The sequence below is a fragment of the Balaenoptera ricei genome, chromosome 13, assembly GCF_028023285.1.
Source record: "Balaenoptera ricei isolate mBalRic1 chromosome 13, mBalRic1.hap2, whole genome shotgun sequence".
In the NCBI taxonomy this organism is placed as follows: domain Eukaryota; kingdom Metazoa; phylum Chordata; class Mammalia; order Artiodactyla; family Balaenopteridae; genus Balaenoptera; species Balaenoptera ricei.
In genome coordinates, this window is record NC_082651.1 from 56,048,705 (window position 1) to 56,072,843 (window position 24,139).

The following is a 24,139-nucleotide window of genomic DNA, read 5'->3' on the forward strand; positions in this document are numbered from 1 at the left end:
GAAAAATGCCATTGGTATTTTGATAGGGTTTGCATTGAATCTGTAGATTGCCTTGGTTAGTATGGCCATTTTGACAGTATGAATTCTTGCAATCCAAGAACACAGTATATCTTTCCTTCTGTTTGTGTTGTTCAGTTTCTTTCATCAGTGTCTTATAGTTTTCTGAGTATGGGTCCTTTACCTCCTTTGGTAGGTTTATTCCTAGATATCTTATTATTTTTGATGTGATGGTGAATGGGATTGTTTCCTTAATTTCTCTTTCTAATAGTTTAATGTTAGTGTGTAGAAATTCAACAGATTTCTGTATATTAATTTAGTATCCTGCAACTTTACCAAATTTGTTGATGAGCTCTAGTAGTTTCTGGTTGCATCTTTAGGATTTTCTGTCTGTGTTGCCAAACTTAGGTTCAGCTGCTCACTGTTTGAAGGCCAGTACTTGAGAGAAAAGTATTGGTTGGAAAAGAAAGGTTGCTTTATTCAGGAGGCTAGCAACCTGGGGAGAAGGTAGACTTGTGTCCAAAAACCAACTCTGAAGATTCTGCTTGACCATGAAAGTTTTTAAAAGGAGAATCATTTTGGAGGTGGTCAGAGTCTTGTTATCTTCTGTGTACACACTTTCTTCTGATTGGTTGGTGGTGAGGTAACAGGGTGGTATTCCAGGAATCTTGTGCTCAGCCTGAAGTGACCATCCTCCACCTGAGTGGGGGCTTTAGTTCCTGTAGAAGAACTCAAAGGTATTGTTATGTATATTCCTTGAGGAGGCACCAGGACCCTGCTTTATTGCTGCACAGTTGTTTCTTGACTATTCCTCCTTTGTTTCTACATTCCCTTCCTTCCCTCATTAGCAACTGTTTGAATCTGCCCTTTGGAACTCAGGGAGGTTCAGGAGGCTGAATGAAGCCTATTTCCTACAAACAACAAACAGGCGACATGAAAAGGACTTGTACCTGGGAGGGTCCCACAGGGTCCTGCTCAGTTTCATCTATAGTGTCATGTCATCTGCCAATAGTGACAGTTTTCATTCTTCCTTTCCAATTTGGATTCCTTTTATTTCTTTTTCTTGTCTGATTGCTGTGGCTAGGACTTCAATACTATGTTGAATAAAAGTGGTGAGAGTGGATATCCTTGTCTTACTATTGATCTTAATGGAAATGCGTTCAGCTTTTCACCACTGAGTATGATTTTAGTTGTGGGTTTGTCATATGTAGCCTTTATTATGTTGCGGTATGGTCCCTCTATGCCCACTTTCTGCAGCCTTTTTATTCTAAATGGGTGTTGAGTTTTGTCAAAAGCTTTTTCTGCATCTATCAGGATGATCATATGGTTTTTATTTTTCAGTTTGTTAATGTGGTGTTCAAAAAGATACATGCACCCCAGTGTTCATAGTAGCATTATTTACACTTGCCAAGATATGGTAGCAACCTAAGTGTCCATCAACAGATGAATGGATTAAGAATATGTGGTGTAAACACAAGAGAAAGAAAAGAGCTACAATAACAAACCCAAAACAATTAAGAAAATGGTAATAGGACATACATATCGATAATTACCTTAAATGTAAATGGCTTAAATGCTCCAACCAAAAGACATAGACTGGCTGAATGGATACGAAAATAAGACCCGTATATATGCTGTCTACAAGAGACCCACTTCAGACCTAGAGACACATACAGACTGAAAGTGAGGGGATGGAAAAAGATATTCCATGCAAATGGAAATCAAAAGAAAGCTGGAGTAGCAATTCTCATATCAGACAAAATAGAGTTTAAAACAAAGACTATTACAAGAGAAAAAGAAGGACACTACATAATGATCAAGGGATCAATCCAAGAAGAAGATATAGCAATTGTAAATATTTATGCACCCAACATAGGAGCACCTCAATACATAAGGCAAATACTAACAGCCATAAAAGGGGAAATCGACAGTAACACAATCATAGTAGGGGACTTTAACACCCCACTTGCACCAATGGACACATCATGCAAAATGAAAATAAATGAGGAAACACAAGCTTTAAATAATACATTAAACAAGATGGACTTAATTGATATTTACAGGACATTCCATCCAAAAACAACAGAATACCCTTTCTTCCCAAGTGCTCATGGAACATTCTCCAGTATAGATCATATCTTGGGTCACAAATCAAGCCTTGGTAAATTTAAGAAAATTGAAATCGTATCAAGTATCTTTTCCGACCACAACACTATGAGACTAGATATCGATTACAGGAAAAAATCTGTAAAAAAATACAAACACATGGTAGCTAAGCAATACACTACTTAATAACCAAGAGACCACTGAAGAAATCAAAGAGGAAATCAAAAACTATCTAGAAACAAATGACAATGAAAACACGACGACCCAAAACCTATGGGAAGCAGCAAAAACAGTTTAAGAGGGAAGTTTATAGCAATACAATCCTACCTTAAGAAACAAAAAACATCTCTAATAAACAACCTAACCTTACACCTAAAGCAATTAGAAAAGAAGAACAAAAAAACCCCAAAGTTAGAAGAAGGAAAGAAATCATAAAGATCAGATCAGAAATAAATGAAAAAGAAATGAAGGAAATGATAGCAAAGATCAATAAAACTAAAAGTTGGTTCTTGAGAAGATAAACAAAATTGATAAACCATAAGCCAGACTCATCAAGAAAAAAAGGGAGAAGACTCAAATCAATAGAATTAGAAATGAAAAAGAAGTAACAACTGACACGGCAGAAATACAAAGGATCATGAGAGATTACTATAAGCAACTCTATGCCAATAAAATGGACAACCTGGAAGAAATGGACAAATTCTTAGAAATGCACAACCTTCCGAGACTGAACCAGGAAGAAGTAGAAAATATGAACAGACCAATCACAAGCACTGAAATTGAAACTGTGATTTAAAATCTTCCAACAAACAAAAGCCCATGACCAGATGGCTTCACAGGCGAATTCTATCAAACATTTAGAGAAGATCTAACACCTATCCTTCTCAAACTCTTCCAAAATATAGCAGAGGGAGGAACACTCCCAAACTCATTCTACGAGGCCACCATCACCCTGATACCAAAACCAGACAAAGATGTCACAAAGAAAGAAAACTACAGGCCAATATCACTGATGGAAATAGATGCAAAAATCCTCAACAAAATACTAGCAAACAGAATCCAACAGCACATTAAAAGGATCATACACCATGATCAAGTGGGGTTTATCCCAGGAATGCAAGGATACTTCAGTATACACAAATCAATCAATGTGATACACCGTATTAACAAACTGAAGGAGAAAAACCATACAATCATCTCAATAGATGCAGAAAAAGCTTTTGACAAAATTCAACACCCATTTATGATAAAAACCCTCCAGAGAGTAGGCATAGAGGAAACTTACCTCAACATAGTAAAGGCCATATGTGACAAACCCACAGCCAACATCGTTCTCAGTGGTGAAAAACTGAAACCATTTCCACTAAGATTAGGAACAAGAGAAGGTTGCCCACTCTCACCACTATTATTCAACATAGTTGTGGAAGTTTTAGCCACAGCAATTAGAGAAGAAAAAGAAATAAAAGGAATCCAAATCGGAAAAGAAGAAGTAAAGCTGTCACTGTTTGCAGATGACATGATACTGCACATAGAGAATCCTAAAGATGCTACCAGAAAACTACTAGAGCTAATCAATGAATTCGATAAAGTAGCAGGATACAAAGTTAATGCACAGAAATCTCTTGCATTCCTATACACTAATGATGAAAAATCTAAAAGTGAAATTAAGAAAACACTCCCTTTTACCATTGCAACAAAAAGAATAAAATATCTAGGAATAAACCTACTTAAGGAGACAAAAGACCTGTATGCAGAAAACTATAAGACACTGATGAAAGAAATTAAAGATGATACAAACAGATGGACAGATATACCATGTTCTTGGATTGGAAGAATCAACATTGTGAAAATGACTATACTACCCAAAGCAATCTACAGATTCAGTGCAATCCCTATCAAACTACCACTGGCATTTTTCACAGAACTAGAACAAAAAATTCCACAATTTGTGTGGAAACACAAATGACCCTGAATAGCCAAAGCAATCTTGAGAAAGAAAAACGGAGCTGGAGGAATCAGGCTCCCTGACTTCAGAGTATACTACAAAGCTACAGTAATCAAGACAGTATGGCACTGGCACAAAAACAGAAATATAGATCAATGGAACAAGATAGAAAGCCCAGAGATAAACTCACGCACATATGGTCACCTTATCTTTGATAAAGGAGGCAAGAATATACAGTGGAGAAAAGACAGCCTCTTTAATAAGTGGTGCTGGGAAAACTGGACAGCTATATGTAAAAGGATGAAATTAAAACACTACCTAACACCATACACAAAAATAAACTCAAAATGGATTAAAGACCTAAATGTAAGGCCAGACACTATTCAACTCTTAGAGGAAAACATAGGCAGAACACTCTATGACATATATCACAGCAAGATCCTTTCTGAGCCACCTCCTAGAGAAATGGAATAAAAACAAAAATAAACAAATGGGACCTAATTAAACTCAAAAGCTTTTGCACAGCAAAGGAAACCATAAACAAGATGAAAAGACAACCCTCAGAATGGGAGAAAATATTTGCAAATGAAGCAACTGACAAAGGATTAATCTCCAAAATTTACAAGCAGCTCATGCAGCTCAATATCAGAAAAACAAACAACCCAGTCCAAAAATGGGCAGAAGACCTAAATAGACATTTCTCCAAAGAAAATATACAGATTGCCAGCAAACACATTAAAGAATGCTCAACATCATTAATCATTAGAGAAATGCAAATCAAAGCTACAATGAGATATCATCTCACACCAGTCAGAATGGCCATCATCAAAAAATCTACAAACAATATATGCTGGAGAGGGTGTGGAGAAAAGAGAACCCTCTTGCACTGTTGGTGGGAATGTAAATTGATACAGCCACTATGGAGAACAGTATGTAGGTTCCTTAAAAAACTAAAAATAGAACTACCGTACGACCCTGCAATCCCACTACTGGGCATATACCCTGAGAAAACCGTAATTCAAAGAGAGTCACGTACCACAATGTTCATTGCAGCTCTATTTACAATAGCCAGGACATGGAAGCAACCTAAGTGTCCATCAACAGATGAATGGATAAAGAAGGTGTGGCACATATATACAATGGAATATTACTCAGCCATAAAAAGAAACGAAATTGAGTCATTTCTAGTGAGGTGGATGGACCTAGAGTCTGTCATACAGAGTGAAGTAAGTCAGAAAGAGAAAAACAAATACCGTATGCTAACACATATATATGGAATCTATTTTTAAAACAAAAAAAAAAAAGGGTCATGAAGAACCTAGGGGCAAGACGGGGGTAATGACACAGACCTACTAGAGAATGTACTTGAGGATACAGGGAGGGGGAAGGGTAAGCTGGGACGAAGTGAGAGAGTGGCATGGACATATATACACTACCAAATGTAAAATAGATAGCTAGTGGGAAGCAGCCGCATAGCACAGGGAGATCAGCTCGGTGCTTCGTGACCACCTGGGGGGTGAGATAGGTAGGGTGGGAGGGAGGGAGACGCAAGAGGGAAGAGATATGGGGATATATGTATATGTATAACTGATTCACTTTGTTATAAAGCAGAAACTAACACACCATTGTAAAGCAATTATACTCCAAGAAAGATGTTAAAATAAAAAAAAGAACATGTGGTATATATACATAGAATGGACTGCTATGCAGCCATAAAAAGAATGAAATTTTGCCATTTAAAACAACGTGGATGGGGCTTCCCTGGTGGCGCAGTGGTTGAGAATCCGCCTGCCAATGCAGGGGACACGGGTTCGAGCCCTGGTTGGGGAGGATCCCATATGCCGTGGAGCAACTGTGCACGTGCACCACAACTACTGAGCCTGCGCGTCTGGAGCCTGTGCTCCACAACAAGAGAGGCTGCGATAGTGAGAGGCCCGCGCACCGCGATGAAGAGTAGCCCCCGCTTGCCACAACTAGAGAAAGCCCTCGCACAGAAACGAAGACCCAACACAGCCAAAATAAATAATTAATTAAAAAAAAAAAAAAAAAAAAACAACGTGGATGGACTTGGAGGGTATTATGCTAAGTGAAATAAGTCAGACAGAGAAAGACAAATACTGTATGATGTCACTTATGTGTCGAATCTAAAAAATGAAACAAACTAGTGAATATAACAAGAAAGAAACAGACTCATAGATACAGGGAACAAACCAGTGGTTACCAGTTGGGAGAGGGAAGGGGGAGGGGAAACATAAGGGTAGGGGATTAAAAGGTGCAAACTTATGTATAAAATAAGCTATGGGATATATTGTGTACAGCACAGGGAATATAGCCAATATTTTATGGAGTATAACTTTTAAAAATTGTGAATCACTGTAGTATATATCCATAACTTACATAACATTGTATATCAAGTATACTTCAATAAAAAATGTTTCTGGTGAAAATAAATTTTAAACATAAGCAGGTATAAGATGTTAGAAACAGATTGTTTTACACAATGAACATTTACTTGTTCTAATTTAAGAACAGAAGATGGACAAGTAGAGATAGTGAGTGGAGACTTACTTTGAGGAGCTTGGCTCTGAAGGGGAGATAGAAAATGGGAGTTAGAAGTAAAGCAATTTAAAAAGAAAAAAGTGTATAGTAGGAGGAATACAAAGATGTCTAGATTACAGGGAAGAAACCAACAGAGATAAAGATTTTAACAGGGGGATTTTTGCAGAAACTAACTCCTGTAGCTGTAATACGCCTCTGGTCAAAAATGTATTATGTATCTGTGTGGCAGTGTATCATTTTCTTTAGGTCATTGTAAATGTTGAAAATAGTTTGGAAACCGTTAGAAGTCTCAGACCCAGATAGTATTGCCTTTCATAAAAACTCTTCCAGCTTATTTGTCTTTGACTAGGCAGAGAGGGAGAAAGCTAAAGGAGAGTGAGAATTGGGGGATGGCAGAAAAGATGAAGAGAGAGAAGCTACCTTATGAACTATGAGGACATTAGTCACTGAGGTTCTTAGCCTTTGGAGAACTTTAAGGGAGAGTATCATGACATCCAGTCATATAAATTCCTAATACCAATTTCTTTGTCTTTTTCCCTAGGTTGGGGTTATGGCCAGTACTATGTTAAACTAGATGTTTAATAATGATAATAAGTTTGTATTGATACAGATGATGATCATAGTTTTCAAAGCATTAAGTTTGTTATTTAATAAATATTTTTTGCATTTAAGGGAGGAAAAGACTGAACAGTTGTTGGACTGTAAACAAGAACTTGAGCAAATGGAAATAGAACTAAAAAGGCTGCAACAAGAGGTTTGTACCTGGAACTTTTATTATATAGGATCAATTGGAAATTGATTTTTGTCCTTATAATATATAACATTTGCCTTACTGCTTACTGAGGTTTCATGAGATCCAATGACTTTTTCAGTGTTTCTCTCTTCAAAAATGCCACAACCAAAACTAGAAATCAAAACTAGAAAGGTCTTTGGAGTTTTCTTTTTTCTCTATTAGTTCTATTCAAACTTTGCTAAGATTCCAAGGAGCCTTTTAGGACTGGTGCAGTTCCAGGTTTCTCTTTTTTATGTATTGGCTTCTGTGGGCTTGGAAGCTGGAACAACTCTAGGTCTCTGCTCTCTGATGGTGCTTTATGTTAACCTTATATATGACAGAATGCTTTTTAATTTTTCACTGTTTCTACTAAATAAGATCCAAACTTTTACTTTTTTAAAGACTATTTTTTTTTCTAATGCTTTGTGTTTTTTCATCTTGAACCAAGACTGTTTAAGAATTTGCTTCTTTTAATTACTCTGTAATGTTTCATTTTCATTTAGAGGTAGTACAAGAGGTCTTCTTTAACCCATAAATGGTAAGGATTGGGGTAAGGCTGGACAATTATTTCTTCTCCTTACTTCACCTAACCTGCCATTTTAAATTCAGGGAACATTTCACTTGTGGGATCATAAACTGGGACCTTTCTAGATGAATGAATCTAGGGATCATAATTTTTAGTTTTAGATTTGCTGTTGCTGCTATTCCACTTCTTGGTAGCAGGGTTTTTTTGTATTTGTGTTCCATCTAAAATTGTCATTCTCAATCTTTTTGGTCTCAAGACCCTTCTTTACTCTTGAAGATTAATGAGGATTATTTAACGTGTATTCTCTTTACTGGAACTTACTATATTTGAAATTAAAACTAAGAATTTAAAAAGTATTTATTAATTCATTTAAAAATAATACTCAATCCACTCCATGTTAACATAAAAATTATATAGTAACTAAATAACCATTATTTTCCAAAACAAAAAAAAATTAGAAGAATAGTAGTGTTTTATATTTTTGCAAATCTCTTTTTTAAATGCCTGGATTAATTGAAGACTACCAGATTCTCATATCTATTGAATATTTCTTCATTCAGTCTGTTAAGATATCACATGCCATGTATGTAGCCTCTGAAAAACTCCACTGTCCCTTCGTGAGAGAATGAGAGTGAAAACAGCAAGTACTGTCTTAGTATTATTATGAAAATAGTTTTGACCTCATGAATTCCCTGGAAGGGTTTCAGGAACCCACAGATTTCCCTGGATCACACTTTGATTACTGCTACTCAAAGGATTACAAGAGGGCTTTTAAAAGGTTGAATTTTAATACTTATTTCAAATGGCGTAAAGATATGTACTAATCATATGCAAGTAATCATTCATGTGAAAGTATTAAAAACTCAGCAGGATTTTGGTAACATGTCTGGGTAGAAACATTATTTCTCTAAAGTAACTAATGATCAACTTTTGTAACAGTTTGCCTCTTCTGTGTTTTTACTATGTGACATTTTAAAGTTAACTTTTCACCTTAAATTCATTGCAAATGGTTATGTTGAGGAGAGGTTTACTTACTTTAAAATATCCTGAATATTTTTTACATTCTTAATGGAGAACATTATATATAAAAGTTTGTATACAAGCATATGCTTTTATTTTTGTATAGAAACATATATTTAAAAAATTTTTATTATTATTTTTTACTATTTATTTATTTATTTAGCTGCACTGAGTATTAGTTGCAGCATGCAGGATCTTCATTGCCATGTGCGGGATCTTCATTGCTGCATTTGGGATCTTTAGTTGCAGCATGTGGGATCTAGTTCCCTGACCAGGGATCAAACCCGCTCTCCCTGCATTGGGAGCACGGAGTCTTAGCCACTGGACCACCAGGGAAGTCCCTAGAACCATATATTTTTAAAATACTTCTTATTCCTGGTTTAAAAAAAGGCTTTTTTTTTTTTTTTTTTATAATTTTCTGACTCCCACTCTGGAGTTAAGACTTTTTAATTTTATTTTATTTATTTATTTTATTTTATTTATTTATTTATGGCTGTGTTGGGTCTTCGTTTCTGTGCGAGGGCTTTCTCCAGCTGTGGCAAGCGGGGGCCACTCTTCATCGCGGTGCGCGGGCCTCTCACTATCGCAGCCTGTCTTGTTGCGGAGCACAGGCTCCAGACGCGCAGGCTCAGCAATTGTGGCTCACGGGCCTAGACGCTCCGCGGCATGTGGGATCCTCCCAGACCAGGGCCCGAACCCGTGTCCCCTGCACCGGCAGGCAGATTCCCAACCACTGCGCCACCAGGGAAGCCCCAAAAAAGGCTTTTTTATCTCCTCATTTAAAAAAAATAATTAAGGTGTAATTTATATACCATTGAATTTACACTTTTCGCAGTCCATCGCCTTAACCACTTGGCCTTCTCGTCCCACAAAAATCACACTTCTAAAGTACACAAGTCAGGGGCTTCCCTGGTGGTGCAGTGGATAAGACTCTGCGCTCCCAATGCAGGGGGCCTGGGTTCGATCCCTGGTCAGGGAACTAGATCCCACACGCATGCCGCAACTAATAGTTTGCATGCCACAGCTAAGGACCTCATGTGCCGCAACTAAGGAGCTGGTGAACCGCAACTAAGGAGCCCGCCTCCCACAACAAAGACCCGGTGCAAATAAATAAGTAATTTAAAAATAATAATGATAAAGTACACAAGTCAGGGACTTCCCTGGTGGTCCAGTGGTTAAGACTCTGCGCTTCCAATGCAGGGGACACGGGTTCGATCCCTGGTCGGGGAGCTAAGATCCTACATGCCACAGGGCGCGGCCAAAAAAAAAAGTACACAAGTCATTGTTTTTTTGTGTGTGTTTTTGGTAAATTCTTCAAATTGTACAACCCAAGGATTATCAATTTGAAAATAGAAAATAATATTTTAAATATTAATATTTGTTTATATTTAGAACATGAATTTGCTTTCGGATGCTCGTTCTGCAAGAATGTATCGAGATGAATTAGATGCGCTTCGGGAGAAGGCCGTCAGAGTTGATAAGCTTGAAAGTGAAGTTAGCAGATACAAAGAGAGGCTACATGATATTGAATTTTATAAGGCAAGAGTTGAGGTATGTTACGTAATTTAAACCATTCACAGTTCTTTTCTTTAGAAGTATTATGATTTTTCAAAATGCATTTAAAATACACTTTAATAAATGTAAGGAACTCTTGAAACATTGAGCAAACTGTAAATAGCATCAGGTGTTTATTTTATGATAGATCAGCATATTGTTTAGACTGGTAAAAAGGGATTTTTGGATGCTATTCATTTTATTGAATTCTTTGGGGCTCTTCTTTCATTCCTTTATTTAGTATTATATGTAGCGAAGACTTTTGAAATCAAAATAAAGTATATATCTCTACTAATTTCTAACTCGTTCCTAGAAGTGAGTGCGAAACATATTTCTGATTGCTGCTCAACTCAGAATACTAAATTAGGATCAATGAAGACGAAATCAATATCTGTCTCCCTCTCTCTCTCTCTCCTCCTCCCCCCACCTCTCTGTCTCTTTCTTCCCTCCCACCCCCATTTGTCTTCTCTCTTTATATATATATATATATATATATATATATATATATATATATATATGAACAAATTAGAAAAAACAATTTTTCTTAGTTAATGGTTGCAGTTCTGTGTTACATGAAGTTGAGTTTGACAGCAAGAATTTGAAAATCCTTGCTTCTTGGCATTCTTTTTTCCTTTCTCCGTGATTTCTTCATCGTCTGTAAACAGAGAAGATTTTGGTCAGTTTTAATATGGGGATAAGAAAGAAGGAGTATGCTAAATCAGGAAATGAAAACATTATAACAGAAAGTTAGAACTTAGCCTGAATGTTACCAGAAAATAGACCCAATAGAGTGCAAAGATAAGGTGTATATTAGTTCTTTGTTAATTGTTTAAATAGGCGTATGCATGGCACTATTAAGGGATCCTCATGGATGCCACTGTTTTAATATACTTTCTCTTGACTTCAGCTTATAAACCGTAGGCTTAAACTTAGCAATATAGATTTGTGAACATGTCTTCAAAACATACGTAGGAGTTTAAAGATGTTTATGTAAAATATTTATTGATAAAAGCCTTGGTTTATGATTCTGTGAGTCTTAATTCAAGTCTTGGTATTTTACTCAAAACCCCCAAATTCTTCACTTTCAAGTAGAGAGAAACCTAAATCTATTTCAGTAAATAAATTAAGCCCTGATTCTATGGCGATTGGTGTCTTAAATATCTGGAAGATACTTATACTGAGTTCCTTATCCTTGTGACTTAGGAATTTAAATATACCCTGACAATTTCATGTGAAATTATAGTCGTGTTATTGATCCTAATGTAAGTACTGAGTATTTTGTTTATATAATAACTTAAATTCTGGGAAATAAAATGAAACCAACTATATTTCTGTTATTCAGTAGCTTTACTCTTGCATAGAACTGTTGATAAAGACAGCTTAATGTCTTACTTTATAATAAAGAATTTTTATGTTTCAGAGCTTTAAAAATTAACATATTAATGTATTTGTGACAAATAAAGCCTACTTGAAATGTTTATAGGAATTAAAAGAAGACAATCAAGTTTTATTAGAAACAAAAACCATGTTGGAAGACCAATTAGAAGGAACTCGAGCTCGTTCTGATAAATTACATGAATTAGAAAAAGAAAATTTACAACTGAAGGCTAAACTGCATGATATGGAAATGGTACGTATTATAAGGTAGATCTATTACAAGGCCTCTAAGTAAAAATTCTAAGATTTATCTGATTTTCCTATAGTGACAAGGATGGCTAGTGTCCTTAAGGCCTTAACAGAGAAGAGATAGCTAAATAAATTAGATGCTTCCAATTTTATATAAATTCAGAAGTAGTAGAAATTTATGCTTTTGTTACAGAGGGGTGTTATTTATTAATTTTGACTACTGTTTTTTGGAAAACCCTAATAAGCTGTTGTGCAAACACTCCTTTAGAATATAGAAATACAACTATTTGCTAAAATTTATCATTGGGTCAGAAATCATTTGTTATATCATTAAAACAATATAATGACTATGAAGAGGTGTTTTCAGTGTCCCCAAAGATCACTATAAAAGGATGTCAGATACCTGATCAGTTTAGTGACCAGCAGTAATAATTATAATTGATTATTAGCTTCAAATTGTGACAGCTTTAAGGAACTCACAATTTATCTCATTATACAGTTTCTGATAAATGAAAGTTATAAGTAATAAAATATTAGCTTGAAATTGTACTGTTTCTTAGCTTTCTTTTCTCCCTACTCCCTGCCAATAAAAAAGGAGCGTGATATGGATAGAAAAAAGATTGAAGAATTAATGGAAGAAAATATGACTTTGGAAATGGCACAGAAACAAAGTATGGACGAATCATTACATCTTGGCTGGGAGCTGGAACAAATATCCAGAACTAGTGAAATTTCTGAAGGTATTTCCAATACTCTTTTTTTTTTTTTTAATTTAAATGGATGAATGAATAAATGAAGTTGTATTTATGCTTACATTTCTGGATATTTCATTGCTGTTCTTTATTTTCCCTGGTTGGAGATGTCGCAAAAGGCCACATATCTCCCTAGATAGAATTTCACAGAGTAATATGTTAATTTCCACATGCCTGGGTCTGGTCCTTATCTTTGCATGTCTTACAACTCAACTTTGAGTGCAGTAGCAGATTCGATCAGTTGTTTAGGCACAATTTCATGTTCATATCACAATAAACTGGGATATCAGTTTATTACTTTATTTTGAGAGATACAGCCATCTACTAAATAGAAAAGAAAAGTCATTAGCTGGTCACCATGTTCTTTGACTTTAGGCAAACCTAAATAGGAAATCAGAATGCAGTGGGAATATTCTTTGGTGAATATGTAGCCAGAATAAAGCAAGTTAAGGATCTTTATGGCTACTTTCATCAATATGTTGGATTTTAGGATTATACCTACCATTTATACCCTGGAGGTAATGAAAGACCCCAGATAAATTTTTAACTTTCGGCTCTATTTCCTAGGCTCCACATTAACTTGTCCTCTTTATTAAAGCTGGGGCACACACATACAATGTGGCTTTTTGTGTTAAAGCTTTGAGTTTACTAATACTGCTATACAATACTTTATTTAAATTATACCCAGGTCACATTTATTTGAATTAGACTGGTTCCCTAATTCCTTAGTTACCCAGTATTTAGATTATTATACCTGTTTTTCTTCCTTCAGCAGATATTTATTAAGCACCTACCATGTGTAAAATATTATACCAGGCCCTGAGGATATAGTGGTGAGGTAGACATAAGGTCTGAAAGAGCTTATAACCTGGCGCTTAAAGAAGTTACTTCTACAGATGACTCATCATATTTATTACTATTAGGCTTTTCCTAATTTTACACTTGAGAACCTAATTCCGGATTCTGGGACCCCATGTAAATTGACTTCATAGTAAGTAACTATATTCAGCTGAGAATGAATTTGCTGGGACGTGTTACTTAAAATATTTGTGGAACTTTTTTACTGTATTCCATGTGAATTTAGTTACAAAGAAAACAATTCAGACTTAAATGTTTTCTACTATTACATTAGTTAAAATTAACACTGTTAGGAGTTTTCTCACCTGTTAAGTGGGGATAATAATAGTAAGTACTATCTTATAGGGTTGTTGTGAGGGTTGAATTTGTTAATGAAGCCCTTTAGAACTGTGCCTAGTAAATAGTAAGCATTTGAGTGTTTTTTATTGTTATTATTATCATTATATCACATTTGTTTTGCGGGGGTCATAGAACATAAAATTCATTTAGTGTGGCATAGTTTTTTTTTTTCTAGAAAATTTGCAAACTCTGGAAAAATATAAAGAAGGAAATCAAAGTCACTAATAATTTCTTGCCTTTTACATTTCACAAAATTTGCTTCTAGAATTTTCCTACACACGCAGGGTTATCTTTTATATCAGCAGATCAGTGTGTATATACAATTAAGGTTCCTTTTTTCATCTAAGAATATAACGTAGACAATCTCCCATGTTAAAAATGTGTCGTAAGTATCCTTTTAAAGTCTTTGTAGTCTGACTGGAAGCTTCCTCAAAGCATGTAGTATTGAAAGCTTTATTAAGGCATATCATGTTTTGTAGCCTGATCTTGTTTGATTGAAATGCATGACCTCAAATCATGCAGTTAGAGTTGTACTTAAGAAGACTTGGACAACTAATGGAATTTATAAAAAGTCAATGACTACCTAGTATACTAGCTTTTAATAAAAGATTAACAATGTGCTGACTAGAACAAAAGCTTGAAATAAGAATTGAGGTTTTCTTTACTTAAAATCTAGGGGATATTTTACTCTACCTAATTTTTAAAAGAATGTATGACTTATGTGGCTACATGTTTGTGTGTGTGTGTTTCTTTGCTTTTTATGATGGAGGATTTCAAACGTACGCAAAAGTAGACAGACCCAGAAATTCCCTCCTGTATTTCTGTTTATTTCCCTTCCTGAAGTCTAGGATTTCAAAATAAATTCTAAGTGTCATATTTCATTTGTAAATCCTAATATTTTTATATCATCAAAATATTTAATGAGTCTGTTATAGGGTTATTAAAAATAATTATTTTTGGCTTACTGGAGAGCATCATTTACAGAAGTCGAAACTGAGTTTTCTTATTTTAAAAAACAGAATGCTGAAAGCTACTTAGAAAGATGATTTCTGTTGGCAAAATGGACTGCATGTTGCTGTTTATACATAATTAGCCAGGATTCTTCATTTAGAGAAAGACTTTTTTGAAGTGACCAGTGTATAGTACTGTCTTGCCTTTCTCAGAATCAGATTAGGATTTTTTTCCCCCTCAAACTGTTTTCCTTTATCTTTGAAAGTGTGGTGCAGGATATGCTTTATACTTCTTATTTGAGTCACACAATGACTCTCTTAGATACACAGAGTAATAACTATATTTTGTCAAAGTAACCTAAGAGTCATTGAGGTTAAAGTTAATTTCTCATGGAACTAGAACTGAAAGTCTAGTCACTTCAGTCTAAATTTTGTACTTTTTTTTTCACTAGAATGCTTATGGATGCATTAGAAATTCAATATTTACCTGTATTTTATATCTCTTATTGTGTCTATCTTGCATAACTTTATAAATTTTTTATAAAGTTAAGGACCAGGTGATTTCATGTATTTACACTAAATATTTTAAGTAGTGAAGAGTAAACATAGTTTTACCAGTGACGTATTTTTCAATATTATAGCACCACAAAAATCCTTGGGCCATGAGGTAAATGAATTGACATCAAGTAGGTTGTTGAAGTTGGAGATGGAAAATCAGAGTTTGACAAAAACTGTAGAAGAGCTTCGGAGTACTATGGATTCTGCAGAAGGCGCCACTTCCAAGATCCTGAAAATTGAAAAAGAAAATCAAAGACTAAGTAAGAAGGTAAATAAAAATTAATATTTAATGTAATGTAAAAAAGTATATGTAAAAGTATAAATAAATAGCACTGAGATAGAACATTTATTTTCCAGCTTTTAGTGTACCCTCAATATTATTTTAACTTATTATATAAAATTTCAAACTTACAAAGTGTGAAGTGAATGAACTCATTCAGCTCTGGACTCATTCATTCAGCTTCAATAATTATTAACTTATAGCCAGTCTTACTTCTACCCTTGATACTCTCCTAACAGCCACTAGATGATTTTGAAGTAAATCCTAGATGTCGTACTATTTCACCAATAAATATCTCAGTATAAATCTCTAAAAAGTAAGGAAGTTTTTAAAAAAAGAACAGTGACATTATCACACTTAAAAAATCTTAGTTTTAGGCCAGCATTTAAATTTTTCCAAATCTATTAAGATTTTTAAAAAATATTTTATTTGAATGTGAATCCAAATAAGATCAGTGCATTCAGTCAATTGATGTGTCCCTTAAGTCTTTTTTAGTCTATAGATTGACTCTTCTTTCCTAGAAAGTTTTCTGTTGAAGAAACCTCAAACAGGTGGCACATGTCTGGTTGTCTCTCTTTCTGTGATGTTAGTTGTCATAGAAAATCATTTGCTTAGATCCTTGAATTAATCAGAGGTTACAAAATCTTGATATTATATCATCCCTTCTTAATTTGGTAGCTAGAGTATTTCTATAAGAAAAAACTTTTCTTTTTAGAAACTACTGGTTTAAAAAAATAAAACCACCACTGGTTACTCTGAGAACAGCTCTTAGGGGTAAAGTAGGATGAATGTTTGATTCTTTACCTTTATTTACCAGTTTCCTAGTAATGAGTCAGTTCTCTCATATCCTCCTGAGATAGTTAATGAGTGAGTTTGTTGTTTGTTTTAGTGTCGTTATGAACTCATGGATTTAAAAATATTTAAAGTATTTTAATACACTGTATTTATTTTTCTTACTCTCCCAACTCTTTAAGCTGCTTCCTGAATCCTTATGACATGACCTTAGCACTCCTGGAGAGCTTCCTTGCTTTCTACCATGACAAAGTGTTCTTTTAAACATTTCCTGCCTCAGTCCTGAAAACAGCGATTTCTCCAAAAAGCCCTTGTTCCTTTTAGTGGGAAGTGGTATTTAGATACCACAATTTAGGGATTATGAAACCTGAATTTTAACTAGACTTTGAACAGAAATACAAGTGTACCTTTTTTTTATTGCATTTTACTTTATTTCACTTCACAGATAATTGTGGTTTTTACAACTTGAAAGTTTAAAGCAACCCTGCTTCAGACAAATCTATCAGAACCATTTTTCTAACAGCATTTGTTTATTACTTCGTGTCTCTGTGTCACATTTTGGTAATTTTCACAATATTTCAAACTCTTTCATTGTTATTGTATTTGTTATGGTGATGTCTAATCAGTGATCTTTGATGTTAGTATTGTAATTGTTTGGGGGTGCCACAGACTGCACCCATATAAGATAGTGAACTTAACCCATAAATGGTGTGTGTGTTCTGACTTCTCCACTGACTGGTGAGTCCCCCGTCTCTCTCGCTCTCCTTGGCCCTCCATATTCCCTGAGACACAACAATATTGAAATTAGGCCAGTTAATAACCTACAGTGGTCTCTATGTGTTCAAGTGAAAGGAAGTGTCGCACGTCTCTCACTTTAAATCAAAAGCTAGAAATGATTAAGCTTAGTGAAGAAGGCGTGTTGAAAGCCAAGACAGGCTGAGAGATAGGCCTCCTGCACCAGTTAGCCAAGTTGTGCATGCAAAGAAAAAGTTCTTGAAGGGAATTAAAAGTGCTACTCCAGTGAATATCTGAATGATAAGAAAGTGAAAGAGCATTATTGCTGATATGGAGAAAGTTTTAGTAGTCTGGATAGAAGACATGCGAGCCACAAAATTCCCTTAAGCCAAAGCCTAATCGAGAGCAATGCCCTCTCTTTGATTCTTTGAAGCCTGAGAGAGGTGAGGAGGCTTCAGAAGAAAAGTTTGAACCTTGCAGAGGTTGGTTTGTGAGATTGAAGGAAAGAAGCTGTCTACATAACATAAAAGTACAACAGGAAGCAGCAAGTGCTGATGTAGAAGCTGTATTTAATTATCCAGAATATCTAGTTAATATAATTAATTAAGGTGGCTACACTAAACAGTAGATTTTCAGCGTAGTCAAAACAGCCTTCTATTGGAAGAAGATGCTGTCTAGGACTTCCATAGCTAGAGAGAGTAAGTCAGTGCCTAGGTTCAGAGGACAGCCTGACTCTCTTGGTAAGGGGCTAATGCAGCTGGTGGCTTGAAACTGAAGTCAGTGCTCATTTACCATTCCAAAAATCCTAGGGCCCTTAAGAATTCTGCTTAATCTACTTTCCCTGTGCGCTCTCAGTGGAACAACAAAGCCTGGGTGACAGCACATCTGTTTATAGTATGATTTACTGACTATTCTAAGCCCACTTTTGAGACCTTACTGCTCAAAGAAAAATTCCTTTCAAAATACTGCCGATCATTGACAATGCACCTGGTCACCCAAGAGCTCTGGTGTAGACTTACAATGAGATTCATGTTTTCATGCCCACTAAGACAACATCCATTCTGTAACCCATGGATCAAGGAGTAAGTTCGACTTTCAAGTCTTACCCTTTAAGAAATATATTTTTTAAGGCTATAGGTGCCATAGAAGGTGATTCCTCTGATGGATCTGGGCAAAGTCAATTGAAAACATTCTGGAAAGGATTCACCATTCTAGATGCCATTAAGAACATTCGTGATTCATGGGAAGAGGTCAAAGTAACAACATTAATAGGAGTTTGAAAGAAGTTGATTCTGACCCTCATGGATGACTTGGGGGGGTTCAGGACTTCAGTGGAGGAAGTTTGTCAGATGTGGAGGAAATAGCAAGAGAACCTGAATTAGAAATGGAGCCTGAAGATGTGACTGAATTGCTGCACTCTTATGATAGAACTTTAATGGATTAGGAGTTGCTTCTTATGTGTGAGCAAAGAAAGTGGTTTCTTGAGACGGAATCTACTGGTGAAGATGCTGTGAAGATAGATGAAATGATAACAAAGGACTTAGAATATTACATAAAGTTGATAAAGCAGTGGCAATGTTTAAGAGAAGTGACTCCAATTTTGGACTCCAATTTTGAAAAATGTTCTGATGCTGTTAAATGGCATTGCATGCTACAGAGAAATCATTCATGAAAGGAAGAGTCAATCAACGCAGCAAACTTTATTGTTTTATTTTAAGAAATTGCATAGTCACCTCAACCTTCAGCAACTACTACGCTGGTCAGTCAGCAACCATCAACAACTAGGCAAGACCCTCCACCAGCAAAAAGATTATGATTTGCTGAAGGCTCAGATGATGGTTAACATTTTTAGCAGTAAAGTATTTGAAGGTGTGTACATTGTTTTTTTAGACATAATGCTATTGCACACTTAATAGACTACAGCGTAGTGTAAACACAGCTTTTATATGCACTGGGAAACCGTAAAATTCATGTGACTCATTTAATTGTGGTATTTACTTTATTGCGGTGGTCTGGATCCAAACCTGCAATATCTCTGAGATATTCTGTTTTCCAACTGTGGGACAGTTAGACCAAGGAATTTATTTTTGCATATCTTTCTGCCTACACACACACACACATACACAGACACACACACACAATACATAAATAGAAATCATAAAAGCATACCTGATATTTTTATCATGAACCCCTCCCATCACATATACTCTCTAAAATGTGCTTTCACTTTTGTTTCCAGTTCTTGGTCACTGTGAACAATACTGTAATAAATATTCTTAAACATGTGTCCTTATGAATTAATTTTTATTTCTATTTGTAGTCAGCCATGCCTAGTTTTTCCTTCGATGGATCCTGGGTTTCTAGACTCGGTTATGAAAATCCCTCTAATTTTTAGACCTGTAGTTTTGAACAGGTATGCCTCAGAATCACTTTCAGGACTTGTTAAGGTACAGATTGCTGAGCTCTATGCCCAGGGCTTGTAATTTGGTAGGTCTGGGGTGGGGGCTAAGAATTCTCATTTCCAACAAGTTCCTAGGGGATGCTTATCCTGCTGTTTTGGAGCCATGCCTTGAGAACTACTGCCTTTGATAATGCAGATAGACTAGACTCCTTGATTTTCTTGCAAGATTTTACTCTTTTAAAACATTTTTGCATCATCTTTAGTTCATTAACCAAATAATCTTAATAAGTATTTCACAATAAATATAGTGTTAAAGTAAGAGTGACCATTTAGAATTTGGAACAGTTTTATTTTTGTCACTATAATTGGATCTGGAAATTTGATTTTGAAATTAGCTTCTAATCTAATTAGTAAATTCTTATGATTCCAGCAATTTTTGATCAATTCATTGAATATCTTTTGTAAGCTGAATGTTTCACTTGAATTCCATAACACAACAGATGCATTTAATTAAATAACTACTATCCATATATTTCAATCAATAATGGGAGAACCAGATTAGTTATTAATAGCTTAAAGTTTCCTGATTGTGTAAATTAATGTTGAATTGAGTTATTGGATTAGATTTGTGACTTGATGCTTTTGAGATATTACTTCTTAGAGTTCCTTACTATTAATATAAGGATTTAAGTAATATTTAAACTTGAAGTGGAGTATTTTACATACCCAAATCTTCTTTATTTTTTTTTATTACCTGGTTTGAATATGTTATATAATGGGAAATCAATAGTTCGGCATATTTTGAAGTTGAATTTGCTTTTTCATACTTATTAACCTCATACTTTATTATATCTTTAAAATGTGTAATTCACAATAAATTTAAATGTATAATTTAAGTATTTGCTGGAGTTTTGTTCAGACCTTATTTTTCTCTAGTAGTCTCCTTTTTTCTTTCTCTTTTCTTTTTATTTTAATCCAAGTCCCTTCTTGTTTCCTCATTTTCTCACCTTTTCCTTCTTGAGCACTGAAATTCCTTGACTAATTAAAATTTCACTTTACAAATCCATTCAAGCCAAGAGAGTTTTCAATAAGATTTGTACATTCTTCATATGGCACGTGTGTATATATTTAGTTATGTTTGTGTTTAGAAGTAGAACTTTGCCCTCAAAGATGGAGAGGATAAGAAAGATAGTCATGTTCTGTACGTTTTATACAGCTGCTAAAATTAGCTTGGAATGTTATCAATACTTGAATTTTTCTATGAAATTCTTAAATTTCACCATTTGAGTATTAAAACTGTGTTCTATCCTTTATTCAATGATTAGCTTTTGTTTTTACATGTTTCCACTATTGTGAAATATTTAATGATATATTGTTTTGTGATTTCATTTTCTCCAGGTTGAAATTCTTGAAAATGAGATTATTCAAGAAAAGCAAAGTCTTCAGAATTGTCAGAATTTAAGCAAGGATCTAATGAAGGAGAAAGCTCAGCTTGAAAAAACAATTGAAACACTTAGAGAAAATTCAGAGAGACAGGTTCTTAAATTTCCTATTAAGCAACATATTTTAAAATGTATTAACACAAGTTATTTTAAAGCTTGTGCAAAATGTTCATAATAATGTTAAATGGAAATATTTTAGAATTTTTTAGATTTTAACATAACTATGGTTTTACCTCATTTTCTATCCCATGCATTTTAGGCAAGTTGAAGGGAAAGCTTAGAATTTTTTAAATTGCCAGTGTGCTTAATAATTATCTGGTATAAAATTTTGTGGTACCTGTGTTTGAATTGCTTTCAAGTGTCAGTGGAATAGAACTGCAGATTTTAAAGTCCCTGAATGAAGTTGGGGTGAAATGCAGCTCTACTCTGATCCCACTAAGGAGGGACAAGTGGTGGCAGCACATATCTTGGATATTTTTTTACTTGCTTTCAAGTGTTTATTGGTTATTCTCATTTTATGCTTGAGGAAACTGAGAATTGAATAGATTAAGTGACTGGCTGTTTTAAAATTTCTAATTTTTAGAAGTAAAATGGGGACTTATCTGAGAGTCCAATGGTTAGGACTTTGCGATTACACTGCAGGGGTCACGGGTTTAATCCCTGGTCAGGGAACTGAGATCCCACACCCTGCATGCTGCACGGTGTGGCCAAAAAGGAAAAAAAAAAAAAAAGAAGTAAAATGATTTGTTCTGTATTATCTAGGTATAGTCCTCAGGCCACCTATAAAAATACAGATTTCCATAGAGCTACAGAAGAAAAATTCTAGAGCTAAGCATGAATCTCTACTTTTACAAGGTTCTCGGGATTGTTTTACACACCGAATTTTAAGAACCATTACAGTAGGCCGTGGTATAAATTGGATGGACTAGTTTTAAAATGTACCAGAGATTTTGTTATTTTGATGTTTCAAAATTAGAATTCTTTTAGGGAATAAATACACACAGATACACACCAATGTACATGCACATATAGCAAATAGTGTATTTACTGAGGACTCACTGTGTATATGCATTGTGAAATCTATTGAATGAACGTAAAAGCTTGTATCTTCAAGAAGATATGTATGTACATTTCACCTGTACTCATATTTGAATTTAAAACATGTAACCATAAATGATCTAAAGATCATTTTGATTAATATTCAATACATTTCTCTTAACCATTCCTTTACATTATGGATTCCCTAAAGATGTGAACTTTAAAGACATGGCAGTATATGTACATGGTGATCTCTCAGTAAATATTTGTTGGAATTAAAATTAAGGTAGACGGTTTTAGCACCTTTTTATGGTGTGATTTCTCTGTTAGTTTTTGGAGGGGGGAAAACTATGTAAGTTAAAATATTTAGTTCATGTTCAGTTAAGTTTTAAATTTTCTCCTTTCTTTTTTTTAATTAGATTAAAATATTGGAACAGGAAAATGAACATCTGAATCAAACTGTGTCCTCCTTAAGGCAGCGCTCCCAGATAAGTGCTGAAGCAAGGGTGAAAGACATTGAAAAAGAAAATAAAATTCTCCATGAATCTATCAAGGAAACCAGTAGCAAGCTAAGCAAGATTGAATTTGAAAAAAGGCAAATCAGAAAAGAGTTGGAACATTATAAAGAAAAAGGAGAACGAGCAGAAGAACTTGAAAATGAGTTACATCATCTTGAAAAAGAAAATGAATTGTTACAGAAAAAGATAACCAATTTAAAAATTACTTGTGAAAAAATTGAGGCCTTAGAACAAGAAAATTCAGAGCTAGAAAGAGAAAATAGGAAATTTAAAAAAACATTGGATAGCTTTAAAAACCTTACTTTTCAGTTAGAATCCCTAGAGAAAGAGAATTCCCAGCTTGATGAGGAAAACTTAGAACTGCGAAGGAATGTAGAATCTTTGAAGTGTGCAAGCATGAAAATGGCTCAGCTACAACTAGAAAACAAAGAACTGGAAAGTGAAAAAGAACAACTTAAGAAAGGTTTAGAGCTCATGAAAGCATCTTTCAAGAAAACAGAACGCTTAGAGGTTAGCTACCAGGGTTTAGATACAGAAAATCAAAGGCTACAGAAAGCTCTAGAAAACAGCAATAAAAAAATTCAGCAGTTGGAAAGTGAACTACAAGACTTAGAGATGGAAAATCAAACATTGCAAAAAAACCTAGAAGAGTTAAAAATATCTAGCAAAAGACTAGAACAGCTAGAAAAAGAAAACAAATCATTAGAACAAGAGACTTCTCAACTGGAAAAGGATAAGAAACAACTGGAGAAGGAAAATAAGAGACTCCGACAACAAGCAGAAATAAAAGATACCACATTAGAAGAAAATAATGTGAAAATTGGAAATCTGGAAAAAGAAAACAAAACACTTTTCAAAGAGATTGGTATTTATAAAGAATCCTGCATTCGTCTGAAAGAATTAGAGAAAGAAAATAAGGAGCTCGTGAAAAGAGCAACTATTGATATAAAAACTTTAGTTACATTACGAGAGGTAAATATAGTTACTTAAATTTCAGACAAATATTTTTATATTTTTAACTCAGGGCTCTTTAAGTTTTAACTCAGTAATTTGCATCATCTATTTATGGTTCAAAGTAGAAATTCAGAATTAGAAGCAGTTTCCAAGTTTCCTACTTTTGTTAAACTAAGGAGCAAATGTAAATTGTATTTTTAAAGAAATTGTAATAATAAGGTTTACATGTGTTATCTGACTTATTTATTACATTATAATTTTATACTTTTATTTCAGAGTAATATTAAAACCTTTGATCAAAACTGTTACTGAATGTGATAGCTACTAGTTATTGAATGTGCCAAATGCTGGACAGTTTTTACAGCCAATCCTTTATAGGTGTTATCTCCATTAGATTAGAAAACTGAGGTTCAGAGA

The 24,139-nt window shown here is 34.6% G+C and overlaps 1 protein-coding gene across 10 annotated transcripts in view; it reads left to right on the forward strand.

The window, feature by feature from the left end:
* Positions 1 to 24,139, forward strand: part of CCDC88A (coiled-coil domain containing 88A) — a 125,160-nt gene that overhangs the window by 62,936 nt on the left and 38,085 nt on the right. For all 10 annotated transcript variants that reach the window (XM_059943311.1, XM_059943312.1, XM_059943313.1 and 7 more), the window contains exons 9-15: positions 7,280 to 7,361; positions 10,318 to 10,476; positions 11,963 to 12,109; positions 12,701 to 12,845; positions 15,646 to 15,830; positions 21,169 to 21,306; positions 22,670 to 23,740. In XM_059943311.1, coding sequence (XP_059799294.1) covers positions 7,280 to 7,361; positions 10,318 to 10,476; positions 11,963 to 12,109; positions 12,701 to 12,845; positions 15,646 to 15,830; positions 21,169 to 21,306; positions 22,670 to 23,740 — 1,927 coding nt within the window. The remainder of the gene's footprint in view (positions 1 to 7,279; positions 7,362 to 10,317; positions 10,477 to 11,962; positions 12,110 to 12,700; positions 12,846 to 15,645; positions 15,831 to 21,168; positions 21,307 to 22,669; positions 23,741 to 24,139) is intronic.